This window comes from Nanorana parkeri, unplaced genomic scaffold (genome assembly GCF_000935625.1).
Source record: "Nanorana parkeri isolate BGI_ZX_2015 unplaced genomic scaffold, ASM93562v1 scaffold1168, whole genome shotgun sequence".
NCBI classification, from domain to species: domain Eukaryota; kingdom Metazoa; phylum Chordata; class Amphibia; order Anura; family Dicroglossidae; genus Nanorana; species Nanorana parkeri.
The window spans coordinates 412,840-432,941 of record NW_017307436.1 but is presented as its reverse complement, the minus strand read 5'-3'; the positions used below and the strand labels follow the sequence as shown (position 1 = coordinate 432,941).

The window sequence follows — 20,102 nt, the reverse complement described above, 5'->3', positions numbered from 1 at the left end:
TGCGTCACACTGACCCTGCACTTTGCGTCACACTGACCCTGCTCTTTGCGTCATACTGACCCTGCACTTTGCGTCACACTGACCCTGCACTTTGCGTCACACTGACCCTGCACTTTGCGTCACACTGACCCTGCACTGTGCGTCACTCTGACCTCTGCGCTGTGGGTCACTATGATCTCTGCGCTGTGGGTCACTATGACCTCTTCGCTGTGCATCACACTAACCTCTGCACTGTGCGTCACTCTGACCCTGCTCTGAGCGTCACTCTGACCTCTGCGCTGTGCGTCACTCTGACCTCTGCGCTGTGCGTCACTCTGACCTCTGCGCTGTGCATCACTCTGACCTCCGCTGTGCGTCACTCTGACCTCTGCGCTGTGCGTCACTCTGACCTCTGCCCTGTGTGTTACATTACTGACCTTTGCGCTGTGCTTTACATTACTGACCTGTGCGCTACATTACTGACCTGGCGGAGTTAAGGCCGGGGCAGGGTAGGGGTTAGGTGGGGCAACTGGTGGCAAGTAACTTTTAAGGCCTGGCTAGTAGCTCAGGATTTGAAATTTTGAGCCCTGCATTATACATTAATGCAGAATAATAGTATATGAATTTGCTACATACTTTGTGCTGTTGCTCTGCTCTGGGGTGCCGGCCTGACGACTCGGGTGGAGTATCTCAGTAGTGGTGCAGAGGGTCTTAGGAGAGGGAAGATGTGCGGGCTAGAGGAAGCATTGTAAACAGGCACCGTGTGGTTCCCAAGAAGGCTGTTGCGAGTTCCACAGCAAGCGAGTGACAGTCACTTCAGTTTGAAACTTGAAAGCGCTGGTATTGGGGCATTTTCACAAGTACAACTATTAATGAAAATGACCAGTATCTGCACCGATACCAATACGGATATCGGTATCAGTACATTCCTAATTACAATGAGTATTCAGTTCACTGATTCGCAGTATAATGTTATTTACCGTCAGGCTGAACCCAGTACTCTCCAACGCAATAAGCTCAGGGCTCGGGAACACAATGGAATCAGCGCTCTGCGGCGCAAGCGACTCAGGGCTGTGCGATGAAATGGCGCAATGGACTCACGGCTGTCCGATGAAATGGCGCAATAGACCCAGCGGTTGGCGTTATATGGTGCCAACCCATCAGAGACCGCCATACAGAATGCCATTAGAGACATCCAGCAGCAGGATGAGCAACAGGAGAGAGAACTAGAGCGGCAATATGAGTGGAGAATGGCGCAACTACGGCAATCAGAGATAACACCTAGGGATACAGTGCCTTTCCGTAAGTCAGTTGGAGACTGGTTTCAGCAACGGGTTCGACAGCGGTTGACATTATATGGTGCCAACCCATCAGAGACCACCATACAGAATTAGGACTGGAGGAAACAACCCTGCAGTGGCCACAGGCTTGAGAGCCCCAGCACCTCCGTGCTGCTTGGGGAACAGTATAGCGCCCCCCCCAACCAAGTCCTGGTCGGGCCCCCCTGCTTCCCGGGCTCCATAGCGCCCCTGGGTAGACTACATTCTCGGTCTCCCTTTTCAAGCCCGGCCGCACACCTATCCCCCTGCCCCACCCAGAGCAGGCCATGGGGTATAGCGGGCTAGGCGGAGCCGAACACAATCAGGCTGATTGTGTTCGGCCCAGCCCACCAGGAAAGTGCCCGGTCTGCCCCATGGCTAGTCCGGCCCTGGCTATGACATATACCACAGTGCTATACAGAGAACACTGCGAAAGGCATATCAGTCTCTGTACACAGGAGCTTACACTCTAATGCAGAATGGCACCAGCTGTAGGGAGACTACAAATCCCAGTAATACATTTATACAGTAATGCAGAACAGTATATGAGTTGGACTCAGGGACTGGTAACGCGCCAGACTCAGGGACTGGTAACGAGCCAGACTCAGGGACTGGTAACGCGCCGGATTCAGAGACTGGTAACGTGCCGGATTCAGAGACTGGTAACGTGCCGGACTCAGGGACTGGTAACACGCCGGACTCAGGGACTGGTAACGCGCCGGATTCCAGGACTGGAAACGCGCCGGACACAAGGACTGGAAACGCGCCGGGCTCAGTAACGCGCCGGGCTCAGTAACGCGCCGGACTCTGGGCTTAGTAACGCGCCAGACTCTGGGATTAGTAACGTGCCGGACTCTGTGCTTGGTAACACGCTGGACTCTGGGCTTAGTAACGCACTGGACTCTGGGCTTAGTAACGCGCTGGACTCTGGGCTTAGTAACGCGCTGGACTCTGGGCTTAGTAACGTGCTGGACTCTGGGCTTAGTAACGTGCTGGACTCAGGGCTTAGTAACACGCTGGACTCTGGGCTTAGTAAGTGCTCTTTCTGCCCTATGGCCAGTCCGGCCCCGACCCAAAAGACCTCTGTGCTACATGCACCCCCCAACTCTGCTCTGTGCTACATGCACCCCCCAACTCTGATCTGTGCTACATACACCCCCCAACTCTGCTCTGTGCTACATACACCCCACAACTCTGCTCTGTGCTACATACACCCCCCAACTCTGATGTGTGCTAAATATACCCCCAACTCTGCTCTGTGCTACATATACCCCCAACTCTGCTCTGTGCTACATATACCCCCAACTCTGCTCTGTGCTATATACACCGGCGGTAATCAGAAAGATGTGTTTTTACCACAGAAGGTTAAAACGAAGTGCAGCTAGTAAACAGGGTCGGAGAGTCAAAATGAAGTACAAAAAAGTAGTTTATTATTAAAACAATTGTCTAGTAGTTAACCAGATGCACCATTAGAACCAACAAAACCCAACACAATAAAAAAATTGTTATTGCAATAAAGCGTAATATATGATTCCGGCTGGTCCTCAAGTAGTTTGAGGAAACAGCGCTTGGACTATAATTGTAGAAAGAACTTAATGTCAAATGCCTGGGATATCTGTTCTATTGTATCTAAGTATTTCTGTACATTTATAAAGGTAATGATTTCGTGAGTTGGTAGTATCATTAATTAAGTGTTTCGAATAGTCTTAATTCTTAAAGTGGAAGCAGGTAGTGATCAAAGTAAGGTGCTTGATTGGAGATCAATCTTTAAGAGTACAGAGACATAGATGGAAGTCCGATGATACAAGGAGAAGTGTAAACCTCAATTGTAGTCACACTTAACCAAACAAATGTATAGAGTCTCGAATATATTGTACTCACAAGTGTTTGGTTGCTTTAAACTGGCAGTCCGTCTTTCAGTATATGATATGGCTCGATGCTGCAATACTCCAATTTGTCCTCATTGATGTTTCCACTTGCAGAGGAAATTAGAAAATTCTCTGATGGTTTCCTTCAAAGTGTGAAGGCGTAGTACAAGGTCCCAGATGCAATTGAATTTTGTCAGTAATCCTTCATCCCGCTGTTTGTGTAAACCACGACCGGGAAGTTGTGTACCTGACATGCAGGTAATCAGTCAGCTTGACGCCCAAAATCGGATGACGTGTTTCGCCCCTCCTTCGTTAACGGGGCTTCGTACTTCATTTTGACTCTCCGACCCTGTTTACTAGCTGCACTTCGTTTTAACCTTCTGTGGTAAAAACACATCTTTCTGATTACGTCCTGTGTCAGCAGCTGGGGGTTGTTTGTTTTGAGAGTCATGAAAGAGTGAAATATACTCTGACTTATCTCGGGTGTGGTACTCTGGGTACAATATCCTCTTTTTCTATATACACCGACGGCCCTGAATATATCTATTTAGCTGTTTCCTGGAGTTTAGCTTTAAAACACAACATTTCTCAATGTAAAAATATGTCATGACTGGAAGTAGGGATCTGTGGTCCTCTGAAAGTATGGTATGACAAGTATGGTGTGACTTTTGTAATTACAAACATGCAATGTTTCATGAATATATCATATTTTTCATGTAGCCGAGGAGGACGAAAGGAAGAATGAGAATTCACTGTTTGGAAAACGTAGACAAAGCCCTTCATTTTCTCAAGGAGCAGAGGGTACATCTTGAAAACATTGGTCCCCATGACATTGTGAATGGTAACCACAGGTTAATACTGGGGCTCATCTGGACCATCATATTACGTTTCCAGGTATGTCTTATTTTTAAAAAAACTCCAAGTTGTGTAGTGTTGGAACTTCTTGCACAGCCTCACAGAGAAACACAAGCATACAGTCAGATATGCATGCTGCACATGGCTTGGAAAACAGGAAGGAAGCCACAACTTTATTCTCTACCTTATTCAATACAAGTAAAACAGAGTATATACCATAGATATAACAGAACTTATAAACACTGCAGGAGTTATTGCAATAGATACAATGATGTGTATTCTAACATGTAGTAATTGACCTGAGTGAATCAGTTACCGTATATACTCGAGTATAAGTCGTCCCGAATATAAGCCGAGGTACCTAATTTTACCAAAAAAAACTGGGAAAAAGTATTGACCCGAATATAAGCCGAGGGTGGGAAATGAGGCAGCTAATGGTAGATAGATACCAATAAAATTACATTAATATTTATTTAAAAGAAAATAACCTAGCTCTGTAAGTGGAAAAGGGGGTACAGGGCTACATATCATGTACTACGGATCATTTAACCCATTCATATTAGCAGAGGATAATTGTAAATCTATTGTTCAGTGCACTCTATATGTAGTATATAGTACCTGTACATATAGAGTGTCTGCAACAATACATTTACAATGATCCTCTGCTAACATGAATGGGTTAAATGATCCATAGTACAGGGCTACATACAGATCATTTAATACATTCATGTTAGTATAATTGTAAATGTATTGTCTGCACTGTATTAGCAGTATATACTCTATATAGAGTATATACTGCTAATACAGTGCAGACAATACATATATAATTGCTTAATGAATCTCTCTCTACCCCCCCCCCCCGCCCTCACTCACTGTGTCCGTGTGCCGGTGATCGATCATCACATCACGGAGAGAGCAGGGACGAGTCAGCGGCGCGCTGGTCCAGTGGGAGGAGCTCCAGGTGGGGTCCTAATTTAGCTGGCTCAGAGGTGCCTGCCCGCTAAATTACAACCCCACCTGGAGCTCCTCTCGCCTGATCAGCGCGCCGCTGACTCATCCCTGCTCCCCTGCCTGACTGGCCGCTGCGGGGGTTTTTTTTTCTTCTTACTTACCTCGCCGAGCGTCGCGTTACTGCTGCTCCGGTGGGCGGCGCTCCGAGCGGGGTCATCTGGCAGTCTCCGGCCACCTAAATTAGGACCCAAAGACTGCCAGATGACCCCGCTCGGAGCGCCGCACACCGGAGCAGCGGGGTCATCTGGCAGTCTCCGGCCACCTAAATTAGGACCCAAAGACTGCCAGATGACCCCGCTCGGAGCGCCGCACACCGGAGCAGCGGTGACGCGACGCTCGGCGAGGTAAGTAAGAAGACGCGCTGGCGCTGACTCGAGTATAAGCCGAGGGGGGCACTTTTCAGCCAAAAAAATGGGCTGAAAATCTCGGCTTATACTCGAGTATATACAGTAACAATTAGAAAATATTTCAACTTGTGCATTTACATAAATAAAGTGCTCCTGGAAAAAAGAGTTACCATATGAAGTTATAAACACTATTACAAAAATAGCATGTATAGGTTTTTTGAAGCCTTCTAGCTGACTCATTATTTGGTTCATGCTTTGCAGATACAAGACATTGTTGTAGAGACAAAAGGTAGTGAAACTCGCTCTGCTAAAGACGCTTTGCTGCTCTGGTGTCAGATGAAGACTGCTGGGTGTGTATCAGAAAACTGTCTGTGTCTTGTGTCATTAGGCATCATAGGCATCAAGGTGTCTAAAGAAAGAGTTTGGGTTGCCCACAGTAACTACTAAGATTCTCCCCTTTATTAGCCCATACTACACAGGGAGAATTAAAAGAGTAGATAGCCCTTATGGTTGCACAGTAAATGATTGTGTCTTGGGCTCTAACTGCAGAGTGCCTGCCAATGCACATACAGGGGTGTGACTCAACACTTAAAGTACATTTAAAGCCAAAACTTTGTATCTTTGCATAGAGTAGGCAAGGGTTAAAAAACCATGGCAGCTAATTTTTTTGCCATCGCGTTAGGGGTGTCCCTACGTTAATTGCCATCTGATGCGATGCCATTCGGGGAGCTAGGGTGGATGTCAATGAGCTGGGCGGGAAGCCGCACCCACAGAACTCTTAGCAGCCTGGGATTCTGTGGCCACCCTTGATGTGTTTATTGATTTTGCCTTGAAACAGTGCAGACATTTCTTTTCTCAGGGATGACATTTTTTCCAATGGATTTCTGCATCTGTTTTTCCTTCCAACTAATATCCATGTAAATCTGTCCTTCTAGATATCCAAATGTGAATGTCACCAACTTTACGTCTAGCTGGAAAGATGGCTTAGCTTTCAATGCCCTCATTCACAAACACAGGTAAGATACCGCCATGTTCAAAAGGCTCATTTTCAGATGCTAAAACGCACGAAAATGCATGTTAGATATGTTTTTCATCCATATTTCATGCGCTCCCATTAAAAGCTAAAAATGTCACACCAATGCACCATTTTCCAAGCTGCACAAAAATCTGAAACACAGACAGCAATATACATTTTCTTAATAGTTGAGTAGGGGAAGACTAGAACCCCTGACAACATTTTTTTGCTGTCAGTGTCCTTTTTGCAGAAACCCACTGCAGGACAGTAAATTATGGGAAATGTCTCTAACAGAAAACACTAAAACCTGCAGGGATTCAAATACTGCCACATTCTTTTCAAAACTAAAGTAAAAAGTTTTGGCCTGACATACAATCGAAGAAATACATACATTCCAACTCCATGTTTCTTTCTTTAGTTATTTTATTTATAAGAATGGCCTGAAGCTGAGCCCCTATCTTTCCTAGACATATATGAGCACAGTGCCAGGGACCAATAAAGAGAGTTATGCATTATGTAAGTCAAGATATTCTGTGTTATGTCAGTTCCCAAGGTTATCAAATACTACAAATAACCTCTTCGTATACTGTACAAGATACAATGGGCACCAAAAATCTAGCTGCCGTGCATAGTGTGTCGTACACTGACCACCATGGTGTTGTCTTCCTAGGCCCGATCTCATCAACTTTGAAAAGCTGAAGAAATCGAACGCGAAATATAACCTGGAAAATGCATTTACTGTAGCTGACAGACAGCTCGGTATAACTCAGCTGCTTGACCCAGAGGGTAAGTTTCAGGAACTTGTTTTACTTTATTACCTTTGTTTTATGTTACTTTAAAAGCATCAGTCATTGTGTTCCAATAAAATAAGGAAAATATAGGAACAAGTCACTGTATGATTCTGCAGATTGGCCAAATATCCGTAGATATATTCAGATGATTAGAAATGTGTGATTCACTGAAAAATATGTTACCGATTAGTGAATTGGTTTGGGTATTTGTAGTTATTAGACATGTAAGCCGGCAAAAAATTTGGGTCCGTTAGTTTTTACTTTTTCGTTATTTTGGGATTCGAGTCCAAATGTCAATTCGTTTGGTGATTCAGAATCAAATTAATATGAAATTTTCATTAATTTCGGATGCATTAGATAGTGAAAAACGAATTTTAATTGCAGCAAAGTGACATTAGAAAAAACTTTTGGCAGGCCACAGAAACAAACAAAATTAACAAATAAAGCATGGGGTCCCCCCTAAAATCACTTACCAGATCCTTGATCCGAGCAACAGTCTGGCAGGAAAGGGGGGGGGGGGGCAAGCGTGCATTCTCCATGCCCTCCATGCTCCATGCCCTCTACATGGGGAGGGTACTTTGCCAGGGAAGGACCCACTGGAAAAGCACCTTGTTCCCATGGTCGATGAGGACAAGGGTCTCTTCCCCACAACACTGGCCCGGTGGTTGTGGGGGTCTGTGGGCAAGGGGGGCTTATCTGAATCTGGATGATATACACCAACAGAATAACACAAGTCCAGCACACTCTTTCCACTTCTAAAGAATAGACATGTAAGCCGGCAAAAGATTTGTTTTGTTTCGTGATGTTTCGTTATTTAGTTTTTCAGAATTCGGGTCTGAAAGTCAATTCGCTTCGGCATTCAGATGTATCCTAATTTTCGTTAATTTCGAATGAGTTAAATTATTATTATGAACGAAATTTAGTTGCAGGAAAGTGCCATTAAATGTTTACTTTATTTTTAATTTCTGACACTCCACAGGAACAAACAAACAAAAAAAACAGCATGTGGTCCCTCGCCCCCAATTCATACCAGACCCTTTAGGTCAGGTAGGAGTGTTAGAAGGGACCCCTTCCCCGACAATTAATATCAGACCATTTAGGAATTTTAAGGGGGACTCCAACACCAAAAAAAATGAAAAAAAAATTCCTTACCAAACCCTTAATCCGGGCAGCAGCCTGGCAGGGCAGGAAGGGGGTTTTTTTTGGGGGGGGGGGGGGGATGAGCGAGCGCACCCCCCCCCTCCACCATACCAGGCCACATGCCGATGGGGACAGGGGCCTCTTCCCCACAACCCTGGCTTGGTGGTTGTGGGAGTCTGCGGGCAGGCGGCTCATCTGCATCTTGGTACCCCCTTTCATAAAGGGGTCACCCAGATGCTGACCCCCCTTGTGAATGAGTAGGGGTACTTGGACCTCTACTCATTCACTAAAGGGTTAAATAAAATCTAAATAAACACCTTAGAAAAAGATCCTTTAACCTCTTTGCATCGGGGTAGATCAAATAAATCTAAATGTAATTTAAACACTTTTTAAGGCCCCCACGAGCATGCGCGTCACCACGTAAACACGCGTTGGGTGCGCCTACGTACGAAATCAATGAACGCGCTACCCTGGAGTGAGAGCAATAATTCTAGTATTTTTGGGTATCTCTAAATTGATGACCTGTGGGGGCTTTTAAAGCGTCCTCTATGGACTTTTTGGGGTACTGAAGTTTGTCACCATTTCATGGACGCACACAATTTGTAATCTAGGCATGTTGGGTATCGTTTTACTCGGTGTAACCTCATCTTTTATATTGTATTTTCAAAATTGGTATTTTATTGTGTTTTGGGGCACTTTAGTAAATTTTACACTAAATTTTGGGGTTTGATAAGGAGTTGCACTAATATCGTGCAACTGCCAACATTTTATTCTATAGGGTCTTGGCTTTCAGAAAATATATAATGTTTGGGTGTTTTAAGAATTTTCAGGCCTAAAATTTGAAATATAACATAGGTGCAAAAATAAAAAAAAGGCCTCAGTCATGAAGGGGTTAATTGAACAAGAAACACAGCACAAGGTTTTGACAATTCTTTTATTTTAAAAAAGAAAAAAAATGTAATTCCAGCGTCGGTCAAAAAAAACCCATCAAACTATCTAACACATAGTCGCCTCAAAAATATATAAGATAGTAAAACCACAATGATTTGTAAGTGGAATATACATAAATATATATGTTATCCATGGATACCCAGCTGTACATTTCATTTTCAGCCATATCTACAGCGCAATGTGTCAAACAGGAGATGAATGCCACTCATTAGTTAGTTGAAAGTAAAACTAAAATGAACAATATAGCTTATTATTATTATACAGGATTTATATAGCGCACACAGTTAGTGCAGCGCTTTACAATATAAGGAAGACATTACAATCACAATACAATTCAAGACAAGATGGTAAGCAGGGCCCTGCCCGTGAGGGCTTACAATCTAAAAGGGAGGGAGAAGTGATACATGAGGAGGTAGCTGTGTGGGGATGAATTGTTTGAGAATGTGATGGTTCAGTGGTTAGGTTGAGGTGGGATAGGCTTCCCTGAAGAGATGAGTCTTTAGGGAATGCCTAAAGGCAGTCAAGGTGGGCGACAGATGGACAGGTTGGGGTAAAGAGTTCCAGAGGATCGGAGAGACTCTAGATAAGTCCTGGAGGTGAGCATGGGAGGTATTGACAAGGGAGCTGGAAAGCAGGAGCCAAGGGTTAGGGTGATACTTTGAGACCAGGTTTGAGGGGTCCCTAGGTGACATTAGAGGTCTTAGAGACCCCTCATGTCTCCATAAAGAGGACCTGTCACTGTATATTTGATATAACATAGGGGGCTTCTTATCCCCCTATGTGATAAAAATATAGTTACAATACAACTATACAATATTGTTAAGTGTAAAAAATTTTTACAAAAATTGGTCTCAAAAAAATAAAATGTACACACAAAAACCCCCCCACAAAAGTCCCCCACATAGATTCGCAAAAATGCTACGGGTGCGCCTACGTGCAAAAACGACGATTGCGCAAAATTACCCGCACATGTTATCGCGAATTCCAGAGTGTGAACAATCATTTTAGGGCCATCAATCACTGTTAACACTAAATTGATGAGCAGTAAAAGCTGCTCATGGCCAATTTTGGGTGTGGTAGTTTTTTTTCGATTTCCCGGGTGTGCACAATTTTAAGGCTTGATATGTTTGGTGTCTATTTACCTGACGTGACACCATCTTTTATATTTTACCAAAAAATTGGGTAATAATAAATGTTTCCTAACCTAATAAAGGGAAAACAATGTTTTGTTTTTTTAATTTGCAGTACTTTTTTCATTATATAGTGGGGGGAAAAAAACTCCAGTGGTGATTAAATACCACCAAAAGAAAGCTCCATCTGTCCCTAAAAATTATATAAAATCCATTTCAGTACAGCGTTGCATGACTGAATAAATGTCAGTCAAAGTACCTCAGCGCTGAATACTGAAAAATGGCCTGGCCAGGAAGGGGGTGTAAACACCCCGGTCAGCAAGTGGTTAATAAATATGTTTATATAACATATCCCTTATAAAACATACCCATACCTCAATAACATTTAAGAGATGATAAATATTCTACATAAAATATTAAGACATCTCATTATTGAATATATACCAATCATAAGCATAGTCTCCTGGAAATATTATCCATCCATTAAATAACCAATGATTTCTAAAAATCTTCCTTATCATCATAAATATCTTATAATAAATATCATATAATAGATGCCCTAAGAACATCAAATATGATAGCTATTATCTGGAAACTACACTACTAAGGCTAGTTAGGCAAATAGAGGAACCTTAATCTAGTCCTAAATTTTTTTTAAAATTACTATATTACTTAAAGATCCATGTGAAAAAGAGCTTGTATTAAAAGTATCCCAGATAAAGCCCCAAATCTTCTTCTCAATGTTTCAGAGAATGATATGAGCACAGATATATTATCAAGTAATAAGGTGTATCAACTCTTTCTATAATCTGTACCTTCATGCTCATGATATTACTATTATGATGGCGACAAAAATGTTTAGCCACATTGGTTATATATATATATATATATATATAATCGAGTCTGGCAATTACCTAACTGGTTAATTTTAAATGTAGTACCATTAGAATAAGAAGTCACAAAATGATTATCATCCAAAATACTGCAGCTCGAACATCGGGCTGCATTACATAGGTATAGACCTGTTGTTCTTAACCAATTCATGTTGGGTCCTCTCTTACTTCTAAAAAGACTGGTGGAAATCATATTACCTATTGTAGGCGCTTTCCTCGTTACACAACATATGCCTCTATCTCAGGGCTCAAAATTTAAAGTCCTAAGCTACTAGCCAGGCCTTAAAAGTTACTCGCCACCAGTTGCCCCACCTAACCCCTACCCGCCCCGGCCTTAACTCCGCCAGGTCAGCGGTGTGACGCAGAGTACAAAGATCAGTAACAACGCACAGTACAGAAGTCAGTGATGCAATGCAGAATACGGAGGCCAGCTGTGTGACGCACAGTACACCGGCCAGCTGTGTGACGCACAGTACACCGGCCAGCTGTGTGACGCACAGTACACCGGTCAGCAGTGCAGAGGTCAGCAATGTGATGCGCAGTGCAGACGTCAGCAATGTGACGCGCAGTGCAGACGTCAGCAATGTGACGCGCAGTACAGAGGTCAGGGTGTAACGAACAGTACAGAGGTCAGGGTGTGGCGGACAGTACAGAGGTCAGGGTGTGACGCACAGTACAGAGGTCAGTACACAGTACAGAAGGCAGTTTAGAGGTCACAAAGAAAGTACAGGGACTTACAGTTGCTTTGACCTCTTCTTCTCCTGGTGATGGTGGGGGAGCAACCAGGAACCAGGGTTCCTACACGTCCAGCCGGCTTTCTCTCCTGCGCTGCTCTGCTGCTGCAGCGGCCAAGAGGGGAGAGATTAAGTGCATGCGGCGGCGGTGGGGGGCGTTTGCAAAGGAATCAGAGAGGCTCGGAGGGCAATTTCCAGCCTGCCCCAGGCCTAGTCCGTCCCTGGGTCAGACTTATCCAGCACGTTATTAATATGAGTGCCCCACTCAATATGGCCGCAAGTGAGAGGCATACTGAGTGGGGCAACTCAGATTAAAAACGTCCAAAAAATGTGGACTGGGAGTGCGGCCTCTTTAATACTGCTCTGATCACAATGTTGAGCGATTCCCTCTCGGGAGGGCAAGAGGCGGCTCTGATCGCACCTGTCAGCGTTCCCTCTCTCTCCTCCCGACGACGCTTCGTGGAGCTGAAACTGCAGCGGCCAGAAGGAGAGAGCGCGCAGAGAGCTAGTCCCGGCTCTGGATGTGACACTACTGCCGCGGTGATCGTTCGCTTCAGTTCTCTCTTCTCAGCCACTCTGTAGCTGCAGCAGCCGAGAAAGAGACAACAGAAGCGAGCGTTCGCCGCGTCAGTGGCAGTGTCCCACCCCTGGTCCCGCCGGCGGCGCACTCCCTCGCTGTCATTCCACTCGCCCCCCCGCAATTTTCACTCGCCAATTGCGAGGGGGCGAGTGGAAATTGTGAGGCCTGCTCTATCTAGTATATGTCTAAAGTTGGCCATACACCTATAGATTATCTGCAGATGGAAAAAGTGCAACAGATTCCTCCATCTACGCTAAACTGTGTGGATGGAGGAATCTCCCACCTAAAGGGTCTGGTATTGCAGGGAACGGCACGCTGTTTTTTTTTAACATCGGGGCCCCCCCTAACATTCCCACCAGACCTAAAGGGTCTGTTTGCCTGCCGAGTGTCCCACAAGGCACTGCGCCTTGTGAAGACCTGAATGGCTAAAGCCTTGCACATGACCAGAGGCCCGGCGCACGACTTTGCCCAATCAGGGCTCAGTACTCTGTAAGAGCCATGATTGGGCAAAGTCATGATGACTTTGCCCAATCATGGCTCACCAGTCAGATGTCGTACAACTGTAAACAGTTGAGCGGAGCTAGATGTCACCGCTAGCTCTGCCCAATTGTTTATATGTTGCCGGTATCTGTCAAAATGACATTATGGAGTTTGTTGCAAGCGGACGGGACGGTTTTTTAGATTATTTTTATTTATTGTTTATTGTTTTATTTTTTATTTCGTCAAGTCGTCGCCGTCGTGGACAACGCTGGACGTCGTAATTGACTCTGGATTATGTCGTGTAATTAGTTTTTTTCCCAATATAAATCCATATAAATAATTTTTTCAAAGGTCTGGCATCTTTTTTACAATTTGATTTAACCCTTTAGTGAATGGGTAGGCGTACAAGGGCCCTTTACTCATTCACAAGGGGGGGGCCTGCATCTGGGTGCCCCTTTATTAAAGGGGTAAGCTGATGTGAATAAGCCCCCTGCTCGCACCCCCACAACCAATGCCCCAGGGCTTTTGGGGTAGAGGCCCTTGTCCCCATTGGCACGGGGACAAGGTGCTTTTCCAGGGGCGACCCTGGAAAAGCACCCTCCCAGTGCCCAGGGCATGTGGTATCACAGGGAGGGGGGTGCTTGCTCGCCCCCCCCCCCTTTTCTGCCCTGCCAGGCCTGTGCTCGGATCAAGGGTCTGGTATGGAATTTTAGGGGGGACCCCACGTTTCACCCCCCCCCCTTTTTGGGGGTGGGGTTCCTCCTTAAAATTCCTACCAGACCTTAAGGGCCTGGTATGACTTTGAGGGTGAACCCCACACACTTTGTTTTTTGTTTTTTTACATGGGGTCCCTCCTAAAATTCCTACCATACCTTAAGGGTCTGGTATGACTTTTGGGGGGAACCCCAAGCTTTTTTCCTTTTAAATGGGGTCCCTCCTAACATTCCTACCAAACCTAAAGGGTCTGGTATTGTTTGGGAGGGGGAACTGCACGCTTTTTTTTTCTTTTTAAATGTAATTTTTTTCTTTACAAATGTCATTTTTGCTGCAGCATGTTCTATACATCATACAGATGTGCCACTTTACAGGCAGTGTAAGGGGACCCCCAGGCACAATATTTAAACACATTTTTCATTTTTATTGTTTCACTTTAAGTGATGTTAAAATCACTGCTCCTTTAAAAACTGTATTTAAAAAAAAAAAAAAATTATTGATTCATGTCCCCCGGGGCAGTACCCGAATCCGCATACCCCTTTTATGGCCAATAAATTGCATATAAGGCTTCAAAATGGGGTCAATTGATTTTCAGAGTTCTGGCCCCAGACTTGCATTGAGTTCGAGTTCGAATTCAAAATGTTCCCATGTTCTAAAGTTCGATTTCGAACCGAACACGGGGGTGTTCAGCCCATCACTACTGCTGATCAATGAGCACTGGCTGTCCTTTTGGCTGCCTGTTCCCTGTCTGGATGTGGCTGGATGGATGTTCAGCAGTTCATGTGTCCACAGGAAAGGTAAAACACAGCCCGGGGAAACCATACCGAGCTGCAGCTCCCTCACACGTGCAGGAACAGCAGGACGCTATGGTTACCCCTGTCTGCCTGACATCTTGTGTACAGGTTTCAGCTGACCTGAAACCCGGGCACAAGATTCCAAACCCCGACTCTTTGGGTGAATCCCCAACAGGTGGCAACTCTAAGCTGGAGTCTTGCACTAGAAGATGTTTGCTGTTAAGATATAGCCTGTGTTGGGCTATACTGCCTAAAGCCCAACTACAGGCACACCATGTAGTTGGGCTTTGGTGGCTCTTCAGAATGGAGAGCGGGGAGCAGAGCGGCAGGGTTAAAACTAACCCTGCGGCTGTGTGTAAACAGTGAGAGGGAAGAGCAGTCTTCCCCAGCTATCCCATTGGCATTCTCCATGGGAGGGGGGAGGGGTTGGCGGGGAGGGGGGCACATTGAGGAACCTGGCCTTTGGCCTGGGGCAGTAGTGAGAGTAAATCCGGTCCTGGGTAGAGTGCTGAATGGTTTAATTATAAGGTATAGGGGACTGCACATAATATTTAGTATATGTAACGCAAAAGAAGACTGTCAGAAACTGCAGACATACTAGAAAAGAAAGTCAGAGACTGCAGCCATGCAACAGTGGTTGTTGAAGACTGAATCCCTGCTGCAGAAGACAAAGGACTGGGGGGGTGTTAAATAGGACCTTCATTCTCACCTAGGGGGGTAAAGTAGGCAGGTTGGACTTAAGAAAATAAATAAACACCAAACAAAGGGTCATCGTTTTATCATTGTGGTGGGGTAAGGAATCCAACTAGGCAAAGTGTATACTGTGAGTGAAGTTCTGCTTTAAGTGAGACTGCAGAGATGTTTGGCATTACAGCCCCATTGCAAATCAGTCTCACAGTGTTACTACTGGGGTCTGCAAAGGGCCGAATAGCAAGTACTGCTTGCAGCCCTCTGGGCCGCAGGTTGGGCACTGGGAGGTTAGAACCTCCTTACTTCTTGTGTCCATTCAGACCTCTGAAGAGTTTGCACTAGGTACTCTCTCCATATGCTTAACATTCCTCAGATCAATCTCATTATTGCGGGCACAGACAGCAATGAAAAAAACTGGCAGAATTTCTAAACCCTTTCTCACTTTATAAGAAAAAAAAAGGTTTTACATGGAAATAGGCTTTACATTACTGCACAGGGGTCTCAAAGAAAAACCTAGGTTATAAATGAGTATGGTGACAGCACTACTGAGAGTCATGCTATTAAATCTGAAGGGGGACCATATGTCAAGTGCCACTGTATGACTAGATGTTAATAAGAATAAGAATACCACCGGCTTCTGTCATAGCAGCAAACACCATGACCGGCTTCTGTCATAGCAGCAAACACCATGACACAATGGAGCATAAGGCTGTCAAACATGGGGCACTCAGCAGAGGAATGTGGAATGGAGCAGTGGCAAGGGTGCCAACTATACCCAGAGAAAATCCCTTCCATGAGTACTTCCATTGTTACTTACCCTGGCATGGAAATTGTAACTTACCCTGGCATGAGGGTGCCTACTGTTGTGAGAGAAACTATGGCGAGTGTTGATTTTTTTACAAGCTACTGTACAATCTGTGCTCTGTCTAGCAATGGTAGTAAACCAGTGCTTTTATGCTTTTTTTTTTTTTTTTAACAGATGTGTTCACTGAAAACCCGGATGAGAAATCCATTATCACATATGTAGTAGCATTTTATCACTATTTTTCCAAGATGAAGGTTTTGGCTGTGGAAGGAAAAAGAGTTGGCAAGGTAATGAGAAACGTATCCTAATGCCATCCCATGTACCAGCAAATTAAAGGTTCAGTCAGCCCATTAATTGGGCACAGCCACTGTGTTGATCAGATAGATACCCTTGATACCACCACCTTTGTTACTAGCAAAAGACTGGCTATATCTTAATAAAATGATGTATTTGTCCATTAGACCTCGGAAGGCCTATACTGTAATTCAATATGATTGTGTGACACTGTATATGTTTCTCTTCAAGGTTCTGGATAATGCTATTGACACAGAAAAGACGACATATGATTTTGAAAGACTAACCTCAAATCTGCTGACATGGATTGAGCAAACAATCATTGCCCTCACCAACTGGAAGTTTGCTAATTCTTTGCTGGGAGTCCAACAACAGCTACAGTCATTCAGTACATACAGAACTACAGAGAAGCCTATAAAGTAAGCAAAACAGAGTAGCTCATAGACAGAACCTAGTGGGCAGCACAAAGCAATCCTTAAAGTGACATTAAACCCTCAGATTTTTTAACATAAAACAATAATGTGTGCCTTGCTGTAATCCAGTGTGGTTTCCCTTCTCTTTGCTGCTCTTCCTTTTAAATCTGTATCTGTTCTCATGCTGGGCAGAACTTCTGTTTTGCAGCAGACTGCCTTGTCTCTGAAATGGATACATGGTGTCTGTGTGTAGGTTTGCAACCTGAGCCAGCACTACAGGAAGAGGCACTCAGCTGCAAAGGGAAGTTCTCTCCCAGCATGAGAAGACATGAGGATTTAAAAGGAAGAGCAGCAAAGAGAAGGGAAACTACCATGGATTACAGTAAGGCACACATTACAGTATTGGTTTATGTTAAAAAATCTGAGGGTTTAATGTCACTTTAACTCTGCCCTATCTATGAGCTCAGTGATTTGCTGACAGCAGGCAGTTATCGGAAAATTAACTGACACTTGCCACTAATTTTCTCTTACAATGTGTTGTCAATAATATTCTAAATCACATAACATTATGTTAGAAATAGTTTGTAATGAACATTCAGTTTTCTTAGATTTTAGTTGGATGGATGTGAGCAACAGCTGTTACTTATATGCAACAAAAGTAATTAATTATCCTTGGTGTTAAAATATAGTTTAATTTGCAGATTTAAAGAAAAAGGTGACCTGGAAGTGCAGCTGTTTACTATACAGTCCAGAATGAGAGAGAATAAACAAAGGTTATATGTTCCGCGAGACGGTCAGCTGGTGTCCGACATCAACAGGGTAAGTAACCATTATAATTAGAGGTGCACCAAAATGGAAATTTTAAAACCGAAACGAAACCGAATTTTTAAAAAATGTCAGGCGTCAGGAATCCTCTATGAGTGTTCCTGTTCATTCATAACATGAGAACATTGTTTGTTTACTATAACTACAATTATGAATGAATGGGGGTGATGTAGATCACTCCCATTCATTCATAATTGAGGATATAGTTAAAATACCATGTCCTAAATTATGTACAAACACTCAGCGATCGCTGAGTGTGTGTACCTTGCTCTCCTCTCTGACACACACTGTCACAGGAAGCTGATCAAGAGTGGTATAGGGAGCCCAGCCTCCTGTGACAGCGCTGTCTCCTCCCCCACACCGCTCTGCCGGACTGTGATAGGCGGCAGAGCGTCGTGGGAGGAGACGCCGGCCGCTCACAGCGCTCTCCACCGCAGCGCTCGACCGCTGGGACATAGAACAGCGCCCAGCGGGGAGGAAAGAAATGACGTATGCGCCAATGTATCGGCAGGAAAATGGCACTTTCCGCATTATGCCAAAAGTGCCATTTTCGGCCGATATATTTCGGCGGCCGATATATCGGTGCATCCCTAATTATAATTATTATAAAAAAACAAATTTAGCTAAGCAACGAGACAAAATAGATAGTTATTGTTATCTACCTGCCAATGTTGGCCAAGCATTTTTGAGAGACACGCCTCCACTATTTAGTAAGATATGCTGCTTTTTTCTGCTTTACAGCTACTGCTTCCCATCTCTAGGAAAAAACATTTTCTATGTTTTTATCAACAGAGTAGGGAATGCTTAGACAATTTTTGGTTACAGAGATTTAAATCTTCTCTCTATCCTTGTGGAGATTCCTTTTTACTTCCTGTTCCAAGACCTAACACCTGTTCCTTCTGACTCCCTTACAAAGACAGTAATAAAGACTCTATAAAGAGTATAGCCGTTTCCTACTCAGCTCATGCACTGGACTTTAATGATATATAATACGAATAATTGCTTGCCCTGGTTTGCTTTTTTATTGAATGAACGTTATGAAACAGAAGGTAGTGGCTTACAGTGTTTTGGTCATCAGCAGTAAATGAAGCCCATGTACCTTTGTTTAAAATTGAAATTGGTGTAATGTAAGTAATAATGTATCCATTATTGGAAAACAAAAAAATATCACACATCTTAGTCCATGATGTCCACAGTAAACATGCCATCTCATTAGAACTAGTAATTCATTTCCTTTTTGTATTCAGGCATGGGGCCGTCTTGAAAAGGCTGAACATGACCGAGAGACAGCACTGAGGAATGAGCTGATTCGACAGGAGAAGCTTGAACAGTGGGCAAAACGCTTTGATCGCAAGGCTGCAATGAGAGATGCATGGATAGCTGAAAATCAACATCTCATTTCACAGGTAACCACAGTAGGAATATATTTGTTAAAATTTGTAGTAGATAACAGTTTTGGACAAAGATGATTTATATAGAATTGGAACAGCCACACAATTTGATTACTGACACAACAAAGTAATTTTAAGAATGGGAACATATGATAAATAGGGAAGATAAATTACCAATACCATAATCAGGAAACTAATTTGGTATTTTTGGTGGAGCTTAATAAACTGTCATACAATGTAGAGATCACCTGGCCAATGTAACATGTAACATGTATAGTGATATACTGTCTTTCTACAAAGCAATTCACTCTATCTTTGGAGATTGTGAATGGACGTTGCTGAAAGTGCCTGTGAGTACGGTGGCCTTACCAATATGTGCAGCTTTCAAGTACACTGCAACATCAATAAATAAAGAATTTATGCCACACACAAGAAAATTGTTGCCCATGAATGATTAACACAACAGGAGGTCTAGCCTCAAACTGGCTCCTTCCACTGATGCTTTTCACATGAGAAAGCCATCAGAGTGAAGATGCAGTCTGGGGCTATATTAGTATTAGTTTGCATTCCTATACAGAATGGTAGAATGGTAGACTTGAGCAGTCATGTGGTAGGCACTGAAGGTGTATGCTTGCTGGAAGTGGTGAATCCTGTGGAAAGTATACACTGCAATACAATTACATGTCAGTGGTCACCTTCCAATGAAAGGGTCATTCTGAAATATACAGTGTATTATTTTTATTATTATACAGGATTTATATAGCGCCAACAGTTTGCACAGCGCTTTACAATATAAGGAAGACATTACAATCACAATACAAATTAAGACAAGATGGTAAGGAGGGGCCTAGTATGTTACCATCAGAGTGAGTAGGAGTGTCTGACCATTGTGTTAGATCCAAAGAAGAGGTTAGGTTAAGAAATTGAGTGGAGGCCGGGGTGTTAATGTTAGTAGCAATGTTAAAGTCACCAAGAATGATAGTGGGTATTTCTGAGGAGAGAAAGTAGGGTAGCCAGGCAGAGAAGTCATCCAGAAAGCGAGATACCGGTCCAGGGGGCCGGTATATAACAGCAATCCTCTGC

The 20,102-nt window shown here is 43.9% G+C and overlaps 1 protein-coding gene across 1 annotated transcript in view; it reads left to right on the top strand.

Annotated features, from left to right (window-relative positions):
* The window catches only part of LOC108796775 (spectrin beta chain, erythrocytic-like), a 147,248-nt gene that overhangs the window by 12,911 nt on the left and 114,235 nt on the right, over positions 1-20,102 (top strand). The window contains exons 3-10 of the mRNA XM_018568296.1: positions 3,887-4,060; positions 5,641-5,729; positions 6,315-6,395; positions 7,065-7,180; positions 16,271-16,383; positions 16,622-16,809; positions 17,505-17,622; positions 18,876-19,034. Of these exons, the coding sequence (XP_018423798.1) occupies positions 3,887-4,060; positions 5,641-5,729; positions 6,315-6,395; positions 7,065-7,180; positions 16,271-16,383; positions 16,622-16,809; positions 17,505-17,622; positions 18,876-19,034 (1,038 nt within the window). The remainder of the gene's footprint in view (positions 1-3,886; positions 4,061-5,640; positions 5,730-6,314; positions 6,396-7,064; positions 7,181-16,270; positions 16,384-16,621; positions 16,810-17,504; positions 17,623-18,875; positions 19,035-20,102) is intronic.